Raw genomic sequence first — 19,887 nt, forward strand, 5'->3', positions numbered from 1 at the left:
TTTTATTTGCAGATGATAAGATTTTATATAGAAAAAATTCTACAGACTGCACTCCAAAACTGTTCAATCTAATTAACACATTCAGGAAAATTGCAGAATACAAAATAAACATGCAAAAATAAGTTCATTTGAAAACAAAGCAAAACTAGGAAATTAACATTGGTATAATACCTTCAATTAAAGTTATTCTTTATTTAAATATAGTAAAATCTTTGGATGTCACCGGTTTTTACATGTGGTCCTTGGGGGAAGGTGTACATTTCTGTGAAATTTTATCACATGTATAGATTTTAATAACCACTACCAAAATCAGGATGCAGAACTGTTCCATTATCCAAAGAAACTCCTTTGAAGCTTCTCCTTTATAATTAATAACTTCCCTCTACCCTAACTCCTGGCAGCCACTGATGTATTCTTTATTGTTATTATTTTGTGATTTTGACGTCATATAAATGCCAGCCTTTTTAATGTTTTATTATGAACATTTTCAAATGCACAGAGTTGAGAGTACAACAAACCCATCTACCCACCCCCCCACCTCCTGACACGATTAAGGATATTTTCTTACACATGCCAATGTCAGACCTAAAAAAATTAACTGTGATTCCGTTTCATCATCTAAAATCAGCATCAGATTTCTATCATTATCTGAATTATTTGATATTTATATCAGAATCCAAACATGGTTCTTATAGTCTCTTTAGAAAGGGTGACTGTTTCTTTTTTTTTTTTTTTTTTTTTAAATTTTTTTTTTTTATTTATTTATGACAGTCACAGAGAGAGAGAGAGGGGCAGAGACATAGGCAGAGGGAGAAGCAGGCTCCATGCACCGGGAGCCCGACGTGGGATTCGATCCCGGGTCTCCAGGATCGCGCCCTGGGCCAAAGGCAGGCGCCAAACCGCTGCGCCACCCAGGGATCCCCGGGTGACTGTTTCTTATTCAAATCAGGGCACAACTGAGGTCGAAAGGGATACGTTAAGTTCATTATGTCAGCACAGCAGTTGCACAGTCAGAACTAACCTGGAGAAACCAAGATGCGGCAAACTGCTCCTAGGTCTGTTAATCTTGAACACTTCTCCCTTGTCCCATTCCATCTCTCCCATGTCTCATAGTCAGGGGATTTAGCTGGTTGCTTCCTCCTAGTGTAGTCAGCCTTACTTTTTTTTTTTTTAAGATTCTATTCATTTATTCATGAGAGGCAGAGACACAGGCTGAGGGAGAAGCAGTCTCCATGCAAGGAGCTGGACATGGGACTCGATCCTGGGACTCCAGGATCACGCCCTGGGCCAAAGGCAGGCACCAAACCACTGAACCACCCAGGGATCCCAGTCAGCCTTACTTTTAAAAAAATGTGCTCTTCTACTGGCTTTCATTTTTGATAGCCATTGTTTTTCCTTAGAGATGGCAGAGGAATTTCACATTTTCATTTAACTCTCACAATTCAGGATTTACTGTTCGTGGCATTAATAGGAAAGTCTAGCCTATAACTGTCCTTTCACAAACCAGTGATCATGGTGATCATGGTGGCTATTGTGAGTCTTGGATAAATCACATTGGGAATTGTATACCATCCTCACTATTGCCACATCCTTTCTTGTCCCACCTGGACAATACTTATCCCTCCAGGACTGACTGTTCAGCTGCCTCTGGCAGGAGGATTAATGCTTTAGTTTATACCATACCCAGATTTTCTACCCAACCCACAATGCCCGACAGCATTGGTGCCCCAGTTAAAGCTGCCTGTTGGCCAGGCAATTAAGTCAGCCCAGAGGGTCAAAAAGATTAAAAAATGAGAGGAATGAAAGAGTACTTTTAAAGAAAAAAAAATGTGTATGATTTCATTTAGCATATGTAGCTAATGGCACATTTCCAGTTTGGGGCTTCTACTGCTGCTTAGTAATGGGTGGTAGTGGGTGATGGGTACTAGGATTGAAAGTCATTTCTCTCTGTACTTTTCTGCATTTTCAACTCCACAGCCGTTTATTTCAGAATCATACACAGAGCAAAGGGTTGTTGCTAACTCAGCAATGAAAAGGCAAGTTTTCTATCGCATAGTCCCTCTAAATTCAGATGCGTATATCTCCAAGAAACCCTCAATTCTCAATCTCTTAAGTGAAATGCATTAACTTATTTGTTTTGTCTAACTGTACTGATACATCATCTTCATTATTGTGTTTTATCTTAGGAAAATGACAAAGCACAGGTGAAACTTGAGAATGAACAGGCTAAGCTAAAGAAACAGAAGACAAAACAGGAAATTAGGGCTGCTTTGCAAAAAGCCCTCCTGGAAAAGATAGAGTATATTCAGCAGGAATACAGAGAAGAGCAGGACTTGAACATGAAGCTTGTGCAAAAGGCCCTTCAAGACTTACAGGAAGAGACTGATAAAAAGAAGCAAAAAAGAGTAAGATGTTTATTCAGTACCTACTATGTGCTGGATGAGATAGCCTGCTCATCTTTCAGTGTTAACAGGAGCTAGCCACATGTAGAATGAACCTACTGTTCTGCTCTCAAGCGTCGTCCGCAGACCATCAGCATCATCTGAGAGGATGTTAGAAATAGAAATTTTTCACCTCTGGAATCAGTCTCCAAATCAAAATCTTGGCAGGGGCAAGAAATCTGTTTTAACCAGCTCCCCCAGGGGATTCTGACACCCTCTGAATTTGGAGAACTCTCATATATCGTGAGGTTGGCCCTGTGATGGCAGTGAGTGAGTGACTAAGTGTGCTGGGAACCTGGGGAAGACATCATTTCAGAAAGTAGTATTTGACTTGGAGCTTGAAAGATATGTAAAGTTTTGCCAAGCAGAGAGTAGAGAAAAACATTCCAGTTTGTATTCGACAGGCTGTTTCCTTGAAATTTGTATTGAACCCTTCAGGGTGTTGTGCTTTTCCTATACAGGTACTATTTTTTGGCTTCTTTTTAAAAGTAAACTTTATTTTTTAGAGCAGTTTTAAGTTTGGAGCAAAACTGAGCAGAAGATACAGAGATTTCCCGTGTGCTCCCTGCCCCCTATATGTGACTGAGCCTCCCTCACTACCAACATCCTCCAACCAGAGGGTGACGTTTGTTACCATTGATGAACCTACATCAACACGTCATTATCACCCGAAGTCCATTAAGGTTTCCTCTTGATGATGTACATTCTGCAGGTTTGAACAAATGTCAAATGACATGTAGCCACCATGAAAATATCATACAGAGTAATTTCACTAGCCTAAAAATCCTCTGTGCTGCCTTTACTCATTTCTCTTCCTTGACTCCAAACCCTTAGAAACCACTCACCTTCTTACCATCACCAGTTTTACCTTTTCCAGGACATCATAAAGTTGGAATCATGTAGTATGATGTCTTTTTAGAGTCGCTTGTTTACCAAGTGCTGTGAATTTAAATATTCTCCATTTCTTTTCATGGCTCTACAGCTCATTTCTTTTTGGCTCTGAATAACATTCCATTGTATGGATGGAGCATGGTCTATCCAGTCACCTACTGAAGGATATCCTGGGTTGCTTCCAGTTCTAGTGGTTATGACTAAAGCTGCGTTCACATCTGTGTGCAGGCTTTTGGGTAGCTGTATGTTTTCAACTCATTTGGGTAAATACCAAGGGGTATAGTTGCTGAATCATATGGTAAGAATATGTTTAGTTTTCTAAGAAACTGCCAAATTGTCTTCCAAAGTGGCTGTACCATTTTTGCATTTCTGTGTTGTTCAGGTCAACTGTAGATACTAGAGACCTGGCTCAGGGCAGAACTACAAGGATGGACTTCACTGCTAGTTGAGCAGATCTCAGTGAGCTCCACTGGGTTGGCAGAGGTGCACCTTGCAAAGGAATGCATGATATCCACGCCTGAGTTTAGAATCACTGCGACTTGGGCTCCTGTGTCTAATAGAGCCAAGAATGTCTGGTTATCTGACTTTGTCCCTGTGGGCCACTGGAGTTGAGATGGCCAATTGTGTAGGCGGGACAAACTTAAAGGAACTGCCAGGTCCTTGGGGTAATTCCCTGGGAGACTGCCAAGCCTATAGGTCAGGGAAGTTGTTTGGGAAAGACAGAGTCTTGGGACTCCTTGAAGGTGTCTGGAACATTAGGTTTGGGCTCGATAGTGAGGTAATCACTTGTTTTAATGAGAGGAACTTACTTCAGGGTTGTCCCATTATAAAATCATTGGGCACCCCCACTGGTGGAGCTGCCAGTGCAAGACCCCCTGCTATTTGAAATGTCCTAGACATTGCTTTCCTTACAGATTTGGCATGGGAGCTCCAGAACCAGGAGGTGGGAAAGTCGCTCTGCAAGGTGGTTACAGGGCTTGGCACCTGAAGGCTGGCCTTGGTTGGTGTTGGTTGGTGAGCCGCCTTGGTACTATAAAATCTGGGGGTCTGGTTACAGGTCTCTTTTGCGGGGTAACATCAAGTTTACTCCTGCCAGGGCTTCCTGAACAGTATGGGAGGTCCCCACAAAGTGGAAGAGTGTGGCCCTGTTAATTTAGGAGAGGGTCTTCCAGTAAGAAGAATCATCTGGATTTAGGGACAGTTGGGGGCTTTTCAAGATTGGAAATGAAATCTAGGTCTTCTGGGTTGCTATGCTCGGAGAAGTATTAGGCCCATTGGACCATACCAGTCTTAGAAAGAGTCAGGCAGGCCTCATCTAGTGTGTTCCGCTGGCTTTGAGCCTTTGTAGTAATAACTGCAATAGAAGTATGAGGTCAGCTCCCAGCGATAAAAATCCAAGCAAGCAAAGGAAGGAATTCCACCTCTGGAGAGCCTTGTGCTTTTGGATCTGGACACTCCTCTTATCATTGGAATCCTTGATTATGGGGTTTCCCTTCCCCCACATGGAAGGGTGCAGGGGTCCTGGAGTTGAGTATTGCCCTTTTCCCAGGTTAGGCTTAGATAAAACTCCAGCAGGTTAGGCTTTGATTAAATGGTTACTCATGAGAGCAAACCTAAGAATAGGATGCTCTGGTGTATTTCAAAATGATTCCTTTTCTTCTCCTGCTGCAGGAAACATTAAAGACTTTTTCTCTGATATTCACTATGAGAACCTGGTGGAGCTTCAAGAGGTCAAACTCACAAAAGTGTGGGCTCCCCCACCCTTCAATGACTGAGTCCCCTAAGAGTTTTTAACTCTTGGTGTCTACACTAAGCCTCTAGCAATTCATCAATTACAGGTTTTCATACCCCAGCACTGGTTCCCATAGAAGTTTCTGCTCATAGGTTTCTGTTATGGTAAGCTGTGACTCTGTATTTACCTGTCAGTCTCTCCAATTTGAGGGCAGGGGTTTGCCCACTTCTCTAAGATGGTTGATTTTTTTTTAATAAATTAATTTTTATTGGTGTTCAATTTACCAACATACAGAATAACACCCAGTGCTCATCCCGTCAAGTGTCCCCCTCAGTGCCCGTCACCCATTCACCCCCACCCCCCGCCCTCCTCCCCTTCCACCACCCCTAGTTCGTTTCCCAGAGTTAGGAGTCTTTATGTTCTGTCTCCCTTTCTGATATTTCCCACACATTTCTTCTCCCTTGGTTGATTTCTTTTTAAGATTTATTTCTGAGAGAAAGAATGCACGTGCTGAATAGTGAGCCTAATCGAGGCTTGATCTCAAGACCCTGACATTATGATTTGAACCGAAACCAAGAGTTGGAATCTGAACTGACTGTGCCACCCAGGCATCCTTAAGATTGTTGATTTATTAAGTTTGTTAGCTTTTTGCTTGTTGTTAGAATGCCAGAGTGGCAACTTCTAAGCTCTTTATGTGCCAGATTGGAAACCAGAGGCTGTTACTGTTTTTTAAATTAAGCTTTTTAGTTGGGGATAATTGTAGATTCACATGCAGTTCAGTTTCTCTCTATGATGTCTTACAAGACTATAGTATAATATCACAGCCAGGATATTGACATTGAACTGTCAAGATACAGAACATTCCCGTCACCAAGATTCATGTTTCCCTCTTAATGGTCACATCCACTTCCCTCTTGTCCTCATCCCCTTCTTAACCCTTGGCAACTACTTATCTGTTTTCCATTTCCATTATTTTGTCATTTCAATAGTGTTATATAAATGGAATCCTCTAGCATGTAACCTTTTGGGATTGACATTTTCGTTCAGCACCACTCTCTGGATATTTATCCAGGTTGTTGCATGTATCAGTAGTGTATTTTTCTTGTGAGTGGTTGAGTGGTATTCATAGTATGAGTACACCAGTCTGTTTTTACCATTTACTTGTTAAAGGTCACCTAATTTATGGCCATTATCAGTAAAGCTGCTATAATCATTCATGTACAGGTTTTTCTGTGAACACAGATTTTTGTTACTCTGGGAAAAATGCCCTGAAGGGCAATTATAATTGCATGTTTAGTTTTTTAAGAAACTGCCAACCTGTTTTTTCAGAGTAGTTTTACCATGCCACCAAAAATGAACATTCCCACCAACAATGAATGAATGATTCAGCGTTTCCATATCCTTACCAACATTTGGTGGTGGTACTGTTCTTTACTTTAGCTCTACTAATAGATGTGTAGTGCTATCTCATTGTTTTATTATTCTATATTTCCCTAATATCTAATGATGTTGATCAACTTTTCATGTGCTTATTGCCATCTGTGTATCTTCCTTCAGTGAAATGTTTTCTCGTACTTTTGGCCCATTTTCTAATTGGATTATTTGATTTCTTTCTTTTCTTTTCTTCTTTCTTTCTTTCTTTCTTTCTTTCTTTCTTTCTTTCTTTCTGGTATTGAGTTTTTTGTTCTCCATTAGACCATTTTATTTTTTTAACAGCTTCATTAAGGTATAATTCTTATAACTTACCACTTACCCATTTCAAATATACATTTCAGTGGTTTTTGGTATATTCACAGAACTGCGCAACCATCACCACAGTAAATTTTAGAACTTTTTTATTCTCTCTCTATTCCCTCTTCCCCATCCCTTCCCCCCATTCCTAAGCAACTGCTAATTTCTGTTTCTACAGATTTACTAGTCTGGACTTTATTATGAATGGAATTATATACTATGTAACCTTTTGACTGGATCTTTTACTTAGCATAATGTTTCAAGGTTTATCCATGTTGTAACATGTATGAGTATTTCTTCTATATGGCTGAATAATACTCCATTGGATGGATGTACCACATTTCATTTATCCATTTGTCAGTCTAGGGACATTTGATGTGTTTGCATTTTTGGCTATTATGAGTAATACTACTGTGAATATTCTTGTGTAGATTTTTGTTTGGACATAGGTTTTTGTTTCTCTTGGGCAGATACCTAGGAGTAGAATTAATGAGTCCTAGGGTGACTTTAAGCTTTTAAGTACTTGCCAAATTGTTTGACAAAGTGGCTTCCCCATTTTAGATTCCCGCTAGCAGTGTATGAGGGTTTTGACTTCACATGCTTATTAACACTTGTTGTTGTCTTTTTTTTTTTTTTAACCATCCTAGTGTTTCTGAAATGATCTGTTGTTGTGGTTTTGATTTACATTCCCTAGTAACTAATGATTTGAGCTTCTTTTACTGTGCTTATTGACCATTTATATATTTTCCTTGGAGAAATCTATTTGAAATTTCAAGAAATATATTCTAGTTGTTTTCCCAGTTTTTAATCAGGTTATATTACTTTTTTATTGAATTGTAATAATTCTTTATATGTTCTAGGTACAAGTCCCTTACACATAAGTTGTGTGTAAATATTCCTTTTCAACCTGTGGATTGTCTTTCTACTTTCCTAATGGTGTCCTTTGAAGTACCAAAGTCTTAATTTTGATGAAGTCCAATTTATCTATGTTTTGTTGCTTGTGCTTTTAGTATTATATCTAAAAATCTGTTCCTGCCCCAAGGTCAAGAAGGTCCTGTTTTCTTCTTAGAGTTTTATAGGTTTAGTTCTCCGATTTAGGCCTTTGATCCATTTTGAGTTAGATTTCGTGTATGGTGTGAGGTAGAGATCCAACTTCATTCTTTTGCATGTAGTTATCCAGTTGTCCCAGCACCATTTATTAAAGACTGTTCTTACTCTATAGAATTGTCTTGGTACTCTTGTCAAAATCAATTGATGGTGAATGTGAGGGTTTATCTCTGGACTCTGGGTTCTGTTCCATTAGTCTATGTGTTCACCCTTATGCCAGTAGCACATATCTATATATCTTTGCAGTAAATTTGAAATCAGGAAATGTGAATCCTCCAACTCTGTTCTCTTTCAAATTGTTTTGGCTTTACTGGCCCTTTTTTATTTCCATATGAATTTAGAATCAGTTTGTTGATTTCTGCATAGAAACCATTTGGGATTTTGATAGGGATTGTTTTGTCTGTAGACCAAATGTAGACAATTGCCATTTTAACAATACTGGCTTCTGATCCATGAATGTAGGATGTCTTTCCATTCGTTATTTCAGTTTCTTAGTTTTCAGAGTATAAGTTTTACACTCCTTTTGTTAAATTTATTCCCAAGTATGAGACTATAAATGCAAGACCTTCTAAATGTACAATTCAGACCTTGCCGGTCCTCCCCCACATTTATGATATTTTCTGAAGATGTTAGAGATTGGATGGAACAGCACAGGTATAATGCCATGAACAACAGAGAAGCCAACTGAAAATGCCAGCATTACAAAGTCCAGTTCACAGCCTTAGCTGCACATTAAAATCACTTGGGAACTTAAAAGTTATTCATTTGCTCAGAGTCTCTTGGTGAGATTCAGCCCTTGGTACTTTTTGAAGCTCCTGGATGATTCCAAAATATAGCTAAGACTGAGAATGTTTATTATCAAAGTAGCAAGTGACCATCTTCTAGTCAAAAACAGGGCTATTATAGTAGTACTGATTTATCAGTACTGATTTTTTATCAGGTTACAATTTCATAACCTTCTTAAATGAAAATAAAGCTGTTATAATTGAAAATTATCTGGGAACTGCTTTAAAAACACTTTGGAAAAGTGTTTGAAATAACTTATTCAAGCGTGTATTATAAAGCACACATACAAAGAATAACACAACAAACCCCAATATGTCCTTCCCTTAGCTTCAACAACCAACTAATGGCCATTCTGCATTTGATCTGTGCCCCACCCATTCCCTACCACCACTCTTGAATATTTTGAGCTAAACCCTAGGTGGAATATTTCATTTATAAATGCGTCAGTATGTAGTTCTAAAAAATTAGGATTGGAGCTTTAAAAGATTGCTTTAAAACTTGTCCTCCATACTGTTATCACACCTACAAGTTTAACAACATGAAGTAATTCTTCTGTTGTATAGGAAGAGATGGCAAGAGAACAGGAGATATATCGTCAGTATGTGGTGCAGTGGCGTGAAGAGGAGCGAGCTCAGGAGAAAGAACGGGACAGAATATTAGAGACAGAGAAGGAAAAGAAGTTGGCTGAGAAGGACAAGGAGCTGAGACTTGAAAAGGAGGCAAGGAGACAACTTGTGAATGAGGTCATGTGCACAAGAAAACTTCAAATTCAGGAAAAATGTAAGAAAATGAATAATAATAATATAATTGGGCCTGAATTCAACTTAAGTAGCAACCAAAATAAGTAGGTATTATATGTAAAATGATATGAAGGATGTAAAAAGGCTTAAGGCAAGACCCCTGCCTTGCAGAACTTATCTAATTTAATACTTGGAGTATAAACGTGTGAAGGGTTTTATATCCTTGCAGATTCTGAGCAATCACGTGGGAGATGTTCTCAAGGTTCAAGGTATGGTATCCGTTGAGTGGTCTGTGCCCCTAGGTGACTATAAAGGAGAGTGAGAAAGTAGGGCACAGCGCACACACCCCTCCTCCCTTTTATCTGTCTCTCTTTGCTTTCCATAGGTGTCTCCATACCTGCATACCTTCACTTGGGCAGTTTTTTCTCTGCTTACGATGCTTTTGATCTTGAGCAATCCTGGCGATCCTTCAGGGCCAGCTCACATATCTCATTCCTCAAATATGTCCCTGTATTCATAATAAATCTTCTTTCTGGGGGGCTCAATGTGGTTTGCTCACATCCCTGTCTGTTTTTTTTTTTTTTTAAGATTTTATTTACTTATTCATGAGAAACAGAAAGAGAGGCAGAGACACAGGCAGAGGGAGAAACAGGCTCCCTGAGGGGAGCCCAACACAGGACTCTATCCTGGGACTCTAGGATCACACCCTAGGCTGAAGGTGGCGCTAAACCACTGAGCTGCCCAGGCTGCTCCGCTCACATCCCTGTCTTAGCACACCTTTGTATGCCCTCAGTTCCAAAAAGTGCTTGGTCACAAAAAGAAATATTTGTTGAGAGGGGTGAACTGTAACCTTCAGATTTCCACCACTCCACGTCCAACTCAGTGAACTGAAGAGGTGGTAGATGGATACATTTACCATTTGTGCACCATTAGATTTCATGCTAGTTGTCTCTGCAAAAGAGAGCTCATCTTGGTTCCGCTCGTTGATTTTTCACTGCAGGAATGATAATAGCTGTTGAGAATTGGTAAGCCTGTATTGGGTGGAGTTGTAAGAAAATGAGCAGAAAGCTTATAAGCTTAAAAAATTTCTGTATTTACCCATGATGCATGTTTTAGAATATATTGACACAATGTGGAAAATTTAGGTATTTGGGGCCTTTTTTTTAAAGATTTTATTTATTTATTCATGAGAGACAGAGAAAGAGAGAGAGGCAGAGACACAGGCAGAGGGAGAAGCAGGCTCCACGCAGGGAGCCCGATGTGGGACTCGATCCCGGAACTCGATCCTGGGACTTGATCCTGGCACTCCAGGATCACGCCCTGGGCCAAAGGCAGGTGCCCAGCCCCTGAGCCACCCAGGGATCCCCTGGGGCCATTTTTAAGCAAAGAAACAAAATCATCCATAATTCTACCACCCAGGAATAGCTACTATTGACAACATCCTGTATTTTTACTATGTATATAGAAAATTAGGATTTATGTTGAATATATTGTTTTACAGTCTGCCTTTTCCACTTACCATAAACATTTTTCAAGGTCATTTTTCTCCAATTATAAAATTTGTAATGCTGCTTAGATATCCATTATAAAAATGGACCATGATTTATTTTACCTAAGTACAACTAATGGACCTTAAGATTCTCTTGAATTGGGATCCCTGGGTGGCGCAGCGGTTTAGCGCCTGCCTTTGGCCCAGGGCGCGATCCTGGAGACCCGGGATCGAATCCCACGTCGGGCTCCCGGCATGGAGCCTGCTTCTCCCTCTGCCTGTGTCTCTGCCTCTCTCTCTCTCTCTCCCTCTCTCTCTCTGTGACTATCGTAAATAAATAAAAAAAAAACTTAAAAAAAAAAGATTCTCTTGAATCTTTTTGCTACAATTTTAGCATCGCAGGTTACTATCTCTGTACATAGTTCTTTTTGGCTCATACATGATTATTTAAGATAAGTTCCTATAAAAGAATTTGGGGACCAAAGATATGTACATTTCAGATGTATATTTCCCAATTGTATTTATTCTTTTGTGAACTCTGTTTTCTTTGTCATGCCCCCTGCCTTACTGGATGCTTATGTTTTTAAAATTTAATTTACAGAAATCTTGTATGTTATTAGCTAAGGTCTTTTTTTTTAAAGGTTTTATTTATTTATTCATAGAGATGCAGAGAGAGAGAGAGGCAGAGACACAGGCAGAGGGAGAAGCAGGCTCCATGCAGAGAGCCTGACGTGGGACTCGATCCAGGGTCTCCAGATCACGCCCTGGGCTGCAGGCAGCGCTAAACCGCTGCGCCATCGGGGCTGCCCTACCAATATTTATTTTGTCATAAATAAATTCTCTTGTTAGCATAAATGACAACACAACTTTTTGTCCTCAAGAAGAGAAAGGTGAGAAATGTTCTAATGGTGGTAACCTGGTTTGAAAAAGGCTGATCAAAAGGGAGACAGAACATGACAGACTCCTAACTCTGGGAAACGAACAAGGGGTGGTAGAAAAGGAGGTGGGTGGGGGTGGAGGTGACTGGATGACGGGCACTGAGGGGGCACTTGATGGGATGAGCACTGGGTGTTATGCTATATGTTGGCAAATTGAACACCAATAAAAAATAAATTAAAAAAAAAGAAAAAGTCTGATCACAGGTTTTCAATGAAAAATGGTTAAGAAAAAAAATCTGTGTAGGGATGCCTGGGTGGCTCGGTGGTTGGGCACCTGCCTTCGGCCTGGGGCGTGGTCCTGGAGTCCCAGGATCGAGTCCCACATTGGGCTCCCTGCATGGAGCCTGCTTCTCTCTCTCTGCCTGTGTTTCTGCCTCTCTCTCTTTCTGTGTCTCTCATGAATAAATAAATAATCTTAAAAAAAAATCTGCGTAGATCATACATGTTCGGACCTAAAACCCTTTTCTTGCCTTGATGAAGATGACTACTTCCACCTTATTGACCTAAGATACAGTCCAGTTATTGTAGGTTCTGCCTACAGGATGGCATTGATGCCCAGACGGATGCCAGCATGTCTTATTTGAAGAAAATCATTTACCAAAAATTACTTTTGTCTTTCTTAGTGCAACGAAAGGCAAAAGAACAGGAGGAGCGTGCTATGGAACAGGAACGCATAAATGAAGGTCTTATAGAGCTTAACTGTGTAGAGAAGGAGAATTTTGCAAGGTATGATTTTGTTTTCTTTACCTAAAAAGGGGGGGGGGCGATTTTTGACGTAGAGAGAGGACAATGTGCCATCACTCATGTATTATTGACATTTTTTTTTATTTATGATAGTTACACAGAGAGAGAGAGAGAGAGAGGCAGAGACATAGGCAGAGGGAGAAGTAGGCTCCATGCACTGGGAGCCCGATGTGGGATTCGATCCTGGGTCTCCAGGATCGCGCCCTGGGCCAAAGGCAGGTGCCAAACCACTGCGCCACCCAGGGATCCCTATTGACATTTTTTTTACATCAGTATTACCTTTGTCTTAAAAGCTCAAGTCAGTTTACAAAATTTCATATAAAAATAAGCATCAGCTATCTTGGTAAAATTATATTTTGTTGCTATTGTGTACATTGTGATGATAGACATTAAACAAATGTCTTTAAAGATAAAATAAATTAGAAACAAAAAAAAATCCTTCACATTAAATCTTAGTTAAATACCAAGAAGACTATTTTTCCCCATGAAATAGACTGCAACAAAGCAGCATAAATGGCTTATGAGGATAGGAGTCTGTGCAAAATGTCTTCAGGAGAATTTTTGTAGCTTCACTGAGGTGGAAAAACTGAAATGTTCTAGCGCTTTGGAAATAGCCCTGCCCTCCTCTAACAGGGGTCCCTCTGATCACCAGAGTCAGGCTCTGAGGAGGAAATGGGCAGATGCAACATTTCTTGGACCATAGCACTCCTTTCCCCCGATGACTAAGATACCCAATTCAGATGACCAGTGTGGTAGAGGAAGAAGACTGGGCTCCTCTGGTCACCCTTCCTGTTTACACCTACGTGGTACATAGAAATAAGCCCTTTTCATTCTAGAAAGAGTATGGTTCATATAACTGAGCCTATTGTTAGTTTGGGGGCACTAACAATAATTTCTGGCCCACCCTACTGACTTTCTGCTACTGTCTGCTCTGGAGGTCTTTCTTTCTCATTTTTAAAAAGTTTATTGTTGGAGATGTGGTGGAGGTGGGGGACGACTTGATGAATAGCAACATGCTTCCCTGCCCAACTTCTGAATCAACTGAGAGAGAAGAAAAACAAGTACGTGTGGAAGGTATCATAGCTACCTAAAGGTGCATAACAGAATAGCTTAAAAGTTGTGCCTTAAAGTGAGTTATGGGGTCCCTCATGTGGTTCAAGTCTGATGTTGACCAGGGCTACATTCGTCTGACGGCTCAACTGCCCTCAACACCTAAGATAACTACTTAGCTGGCAGTATGTGCAGACCATAGCCAGGGAACTCACCTGGTGTTCTCACCCAGAACACCTTCCTAGAGCCTCTCCATGTGCTGGGGCTTCTCACAGTCTGGTGGCTGGTTCTGACAGGGAGAGTTCCAATAGACAGGAAGCCAGGCCAGGTAAGGGCCACCCCTAGGACAGGATAGCATAACTTTTGTCATATTCTGTTGGTCATAAAAATAGTCATTGGGCCTATCCAGATTCAAGGAGATGGAGACAGAAGGGGAATAGAGGGTCACATGGCAGAAGAACATATGGAAAGGGAGACCTTACTGACCATATTTACAAAATGGAATCTGCCGCAGAGGCATAGGGATGCTTTTTTTTTTTTCTGATGAGAGCTGATAATAGAAAATGTGGCTTCTAGATTGTAAAATGGCATGACCACTATGGAAAACAGTATGAAGTTTCCTCAAAATGTTAAAAATAGGGCAGCTCCGGTGGCGCAGCGGTTTGGCGCCTCCTGCAGCCTGGGGTGTGATCCTGGAGACCCGGGATCGAGTCCCACATCGGGCTTCCTGTATGGAGCCTGCTTCTCCCTCTGCCTGTGTCTCTGCCTTTCTCTCTCTCTCTCTCTCTCTCTCTCTCTCTCTGAGTAAATAAATAAATCTTTAAAACAAAACAAAACAAAAAAAACCACTATCCTTTAAAAAATGTTAAAAATATAACTACCATGTGATCTAGCAATCCCATATCTGGGTATATATATCCAAAATCATTGAAAGCTGGACCTTGAAGAAGATTTTTACATAATAGCCATGTTCATAGCAGCATTATTCACAATGGCCAGGAGATGGAAATAACCCAAATGTCCATTAACACATGAATGGATAAACCAAGTGTGATATATACATACAGCAGGATATTATTCAGCCGTAAAAGGAAGGAAGTCCTGTCAGATGCCACCTCATGCATGAACCTTGAGGACGTTGTGTGAAGTGAAATAAACCAGTCACAAAAAGACAAGGGCTATGTGATTTAGCTTATATGAGATCCCTAAAGTAGTCAAATTTATAACACAGCAAATTGAATGGTGGCAAAGGAGGCTGCTGTTTAATGGGTATAATGTTTCAGATTTGCAGGAGGACAATCCCGGAGATCTGATTCACGACAATGTGAATGTCCTGAACGCTACTGAACTATGCACTTACAGATCCTTAAGTCGTCAGTTTTACATTATGTGTCTTTTACCACAGTAAAAACAAAAAACAAAAAACAAAACAAAAAACAAAAAACGCTATAAAATTTAAAATGTGGTTTATATGTTTAAAATATGGCTTCTGAAATGTGTGGGAAATATCAGAAAGGGACACAGAACATAAAGACTTCTAACTCTGGGAAATGAACTAGGGGTGGTGGAGGGGGAGGAGGGCGGGGGGTGGGGGTGAATGGGTGACGGGCACTGAGGGGGGGCACTTGACGGGATGAGCACTGGGTGTTATTCTGTATGTTGGTAAATTGAACACCAATAAAAATTAATTTATTAAAAAAATAATAATAAAATATGGCTTCTGTAGGGAGGAAATTGTGTAGTTCATACTGAACAGAATGAGGCACACTCACCCACCCAGTCCCCACAGCGCCCACCAGCTCCAGCTCTGCCCACCAGCTCCAGCTCTCTCCCGCTGTGGCCCTTTGATAAACAGACTAGCCAGTTCCTGGTTTTACCAGCAGGAAAGTCACTTCTTCCTTGGAGAAGAGTGGGAGAGGAGATGGAGAGAAGCCAAGGACTCATTCCAGACAGCAGGAAGTATTCTGAGTGGGCCAGAAGCACCCTCCCTAAAATCAATATTTGTCCTTTTTATCTTAATTACATTGTATAATAAATACATTATTGAGTTTTCCATCTATTTTTCCCCCTTATCCTGATTTTAATGGGAATTTTAATTTGGCTTCAAAAGTTACATTGTAATTGTAATGCCCTACTTGAATCCAAACGCTTGCTTTGACAATTTTGCACTTGGACCTTTCTAATACCACAGGCGCTCCAGTTTGGCCCAGGAGTATAGGAAGCAACTTCAGATGCAAATGTCCTACCAGCAGCAGGCCCGGGAAGCACAGAAGGAAGAGGAACGCAGAGAGTTTGAAGCAGGGGTAGCAGCAAACAAGATTTGCCAGGACAAGATCCGGGAGATCCTGTCCTTCCATCATGTGCTGCCCCGAAACATTCATCCCATGCGGAGGGCATGCCCCGAAAAGCTTCCACCGTAGTTTCATCAATGTTAATGTATTTTTTCTCAGTCTTTTAATGTTTTTAACTACAGCATTCTGGTCTGTTCCTTCCTTCCTTTCTTTCTTTTTTTTTTTTTTTTTGTCTGTTCCTTTCAACTCATGGATCAACCTCCTTTATTTCTGAGTTTGTATAATTCTATGTAACGTTGTTCCTTCAAATTAAACTTCGTGCCTTTTTTTAGACTTGATAGACTTGCAAATCTGAATGATTTATTTCATGTCACACAGTTCTTTTCCTGACTTACCCCACATGGCCCTTTCTTGTTCATCTATTAATAGTTTCTTCCCTCCCACCTGCCCCCCATCCATTCAGATGTCCATTGTGGCTTACCTTTCTCTCATGTACATAATTCACCATATCAATAGGGCAGAACTGGGCCTAACAGCCATTTTAATTAGCCCACTTGTTTAGACATTAACAAATATTTACCTTGCGTGTAACTTGAGCAAGAACAGAGCGAACGTCCTGCTTTTGTGGGGCTTATGTTCTGGTAGAGGAAACGAGGTGATTTGTCGAGTGCTGCTATAAAGCAGGAGATGGCGGGAGTGCTCCGAGATCAGTTTGAGCAGCTGATACTTGAATTAACCAGCCATATGGTTCTCTGGGCAGAAACATCCTGGATGGAGGTAAGAGCCTGTGCAAGGGCCCTGGGACAGGAATCTGATTAGTGCCCCTGAGGCATAGCATTTGTGCTGGGGCGGAGTGAGTGAGGGGAGGTGCTGGAAAACTCATCAGAAAGGCAGTGAGTGGGATCCCTGGGTGGCGCAGCGGTTTGGCGCCTGCCTTTGGCCTAGGGCGTGATCCTGGAGACCCGGGATGGAGTCCCACGTCGGGCTCCCGGTGCATGGAGCCTGCTTCTCCCTCTGCCTGTGTCTCTGCCTCTATCTCTCTCTCTGTGACTATCATAAGTAAATAAAAATTAAAAAAAATTAAAAAAAAAAAGGCAGTGAGTGTCAGATGAGCCATGGGGAACACTGGCTTTTACTCGGCCATGAAAACCTGTTACAGGGTTTTGAGCAGAAGAGCGACATAAGATGCAAGAGGGTTGCTGGCTGCTGTGTTGAGAACAGACTCAGTTAAGGAGTGATCATAGTGACCTGGATGAGAGGTGAGGACAGCCAGCCCCCAAGATGGCACTTGGGACCCTCTGCCCTGTATCTCTGTCCTGACTAGTGGGGACTTGCTCCCTTTGCAGAGGGCATCGATGCAATGGGAAACACTGTGGAAACAGCTATCTCAGCGCTGGAAATTGACCAAAGGCATGCAACGGATTGAGACGCGTTTATTCAAAAAAACCTACTAAGTCTTGGTGAAAATGGTGGAATCCATGGCATACGGGCCTGGAGCAGCTGCCATAGCCCCCTGAGCTCCAGGGAGCAATAGCTCCAGCAGTGCAAGGCAGATAGGTGGTGAGGACCTGCAACCTCACTACCAGAGGAGCAGAACTTGGAAAAATCCATGCGTGGGGTATTGTCAAAAAACAGTGATCTTAAAAAAAAAAAAAAAAAAAAAAAAAACAGTGATCTTTGTGGCTTCAGGGAAGGCCAACATCACAGCTTGGCTGAGGTGGGGATTCTGATCAGGACAAGCAACAGAACAGCCAGAGATTTACAGGAAGATCTGGGGAGCATGGCAGCCATAATGGGCTTGGGTATTTGAATGGACTTCCACATTATTTTTGGTAGTCTGGAGGGCTATGTAGATGTAAAGTGACATGCTTGCTCATGAAAGCCTTGGGCGGGTTCCTAGCAGTCTACCTACCCCTGGCTGAACATGAGGCCTTCCTTGCACATGCAGAAGGGAAACACTGGGGCAGCTTTGGCCTAAACTTTGAGTTCCCCAACCTTCACACAGATCCATCAGCAAAAGGATGAAGCCTTACTAGTTTAGTCATTCAGCGAGCACAGAGCCTTAGGGACCAAGGGCCATGCCTAGGAGGCCAGCTGGCCTTAAAAATACAACAGGAATTTACAAAATGAGCAGAGGGCAGCCCCAGTGGCGCAGCGGCTTAGGGCTGCCTGCAGCCTGGGGCATGATCCTGGAGACCTGGGATCAAGTCCCACATCGGGCTCCCTGCATGGAGCCTGCTTCTCCCTCTGCCTGTGACTCTGCCTCTCTCTCTCTCTCTCTCTCTCTCTCTGTGTGTCTCTATGAATAAATAATAAAATATTTAAAAAAAATAAAAAATGAGCAGATATCAGTATTATCTAGCCAGGTTGTACAAAGGTTCAAAGGAAGTCTAGGATATGGACATGGTTGGATTAACCATAGAATGTTACCCAGTGTGTGGATGTTAGTATCTGGGCCGTCCTCCCAGTGCAGGGCAGCTCGGTATCTCTAATTTGTGGCCACCTGTGTTCTCTTTGGATTCTTCCATTAATATATCAGACTGAGGTCTACCTCCCTGAGGTGTTTGCAGAACATATATCCAACAAAGGACTCACTTCCAGAATATATAAACAGCTGCTACAATAAACAAGAAAAAGGTAACTCAGTAGAAAAATGGACAAAAGACTTGTCCTGACACTTCACAAAAGAGAATAAGAAAATGGGCAATAAACAGAATGATGCTCAGTATTACTCTCCGCAGAAGTGAAATTAAAACGACCACGAGGGGATCCCTGGGTGGCGCAGCGGTTTGGCGCCTGCCTTTGGCCCAGGGCGGGATCCTGGATACCCGGGATCGAATCCCACGTCGGGCTCCCGGTGCATGGAGCCTGCTTCTCCCTCTGCCTGTGTCTCTGCCCCTCTCTCTCTCTCTCTCTCTCTCTCTCTCTCTCTCTCTCTCTCTCTGTGACTATCATAAATAAATAAAAATTAAAAAAAAAATAAAACGACCACGAGTAGCTCTGCACACTTAGTGAAATAGGTACAATGAGGAAGACAGGCAAACAAGGATTGGTAAGGATATGAGCACCTGGAACTTACATACACTGATGCTAAGAATAGAAATTTTAGGGGCACCTGGGGGGCTCAGTCAGTGAAGCAGCTGCCTTGGGCTGAGGTCATGATCCTGGGGTCCTGGGGTCGAGCCCCATGACAGGCTCCCTGCTCAGCGGGGAGCCTGCTTGTCCCTCTGCCTGCTGCTCTCCCTGCCTGTGCCCTTTCGTTTTTTTCTCTCTCTCACTTTCTTTCTCTGTGTCAAATAAATAATAAAACCTCAAAAAAGGAATATAAATTTCAAAAATCACTTTGTGATACCACTAGGCAGTATCGCAGAGAGGGCTGGGAGGTTTCTGGGTATTAATGCTGCGTTTCTTGGTTTGGGTGGTGCTTAGTCAGCATGTCACCTGGAGACAATTCTTCAAGCTGGACTTCTAAGACGCGAGCAGTTTCCTCTGTGTGTGCTGGGCTTCCACTAAGGGCTAAGAAATCAGCCTTCCTGGGCAGCCCTGGTGGCTCAGCAGTTTAGCGCCACCTTCGGCCCAGGTCATGGTCCTGGAGACCCAGATGGAGTCTCATGACCGGCTCCCTGCATGGAGCCTGCTTCTCCCTCTGCCTGTGTCTCTACCTCTTTCTCTCTGTGTCTCTCATGAATAAATAAATGAAATTTAAAAAAAAAAAAGAAATCAACCTTCCTGAAATAGCCACCACTGGTCAGGGGTCTGCTGTCTGGATCTTTACAAACTGAATGTAATATTTGGGGGCTTTTATCATGTGTTTTGCTGCCTATTCTCCAGGTAAACATGTTTTGGAGTCCAGACCTGCTGACCTTTTATCATCAGCTTGCCCTCTAGCGGTCACTGGTCATTTTTCCACATTCCTATGAAAACAGGATGCTCAGAACTCCATAAAA

At 41.9% G+C, this 19,887-nt stretch overlaps 1 protein-coding gene across 2 annotated transcripts in view; it reads left to right on the forward strand.

Annotated features, from left to right (window-relative positions):
* The window catches only part of CFAP53 (cilia and flagella associated protein 53), a 37,502-nt gene extending 21,249 nt beyond the window's left edge, over positions 1-16,253 (forward strand). For both annotated transcript variants that reach the window (XM_055323502.1, XM_055323501.1), the window contains 4 exons: positions 2,187-2,405; positions 9,252-9,468; positions 12,479-12,581; positions 15,841-16,253. In XM_055323502.1, the coding sequence (XP_055179477.1) occupies positions 2,187-2,405; positions 9,252-9,468; positions 12,479-12,581; positions 15,841-16,069 (768 nt within the window). In that variant the 3' untranslated portion in view covers positions 16,070-16,253. The remainder of the gene's footprint in view (positions 1-2,186; positions 2,406-9,251; positions 9,469-12,478; positions 12,582-15,840) is intronic.
* Positions 16,254-19,887: the final 3,634 nt, after the last annotated feature.

The sequence above is a fragment of the Nyctereutes procyonoides genome, unplaced genomic scaffold (genome assembly GCF_905146905.1).
Source record: "Nyctereutes procyonoides isolate TBG_1078 unplaced genomic scaffold, NYPRO_anot_genome, whole genome shotgun sequence".
In the NCBI taxonomy this organism is placed as follows: Eukaryota; Metazoa; Chordata; class Mammalia; order Carnivora; family Canidae; genus Nyctereutes; species Nyctereutes procyonoides.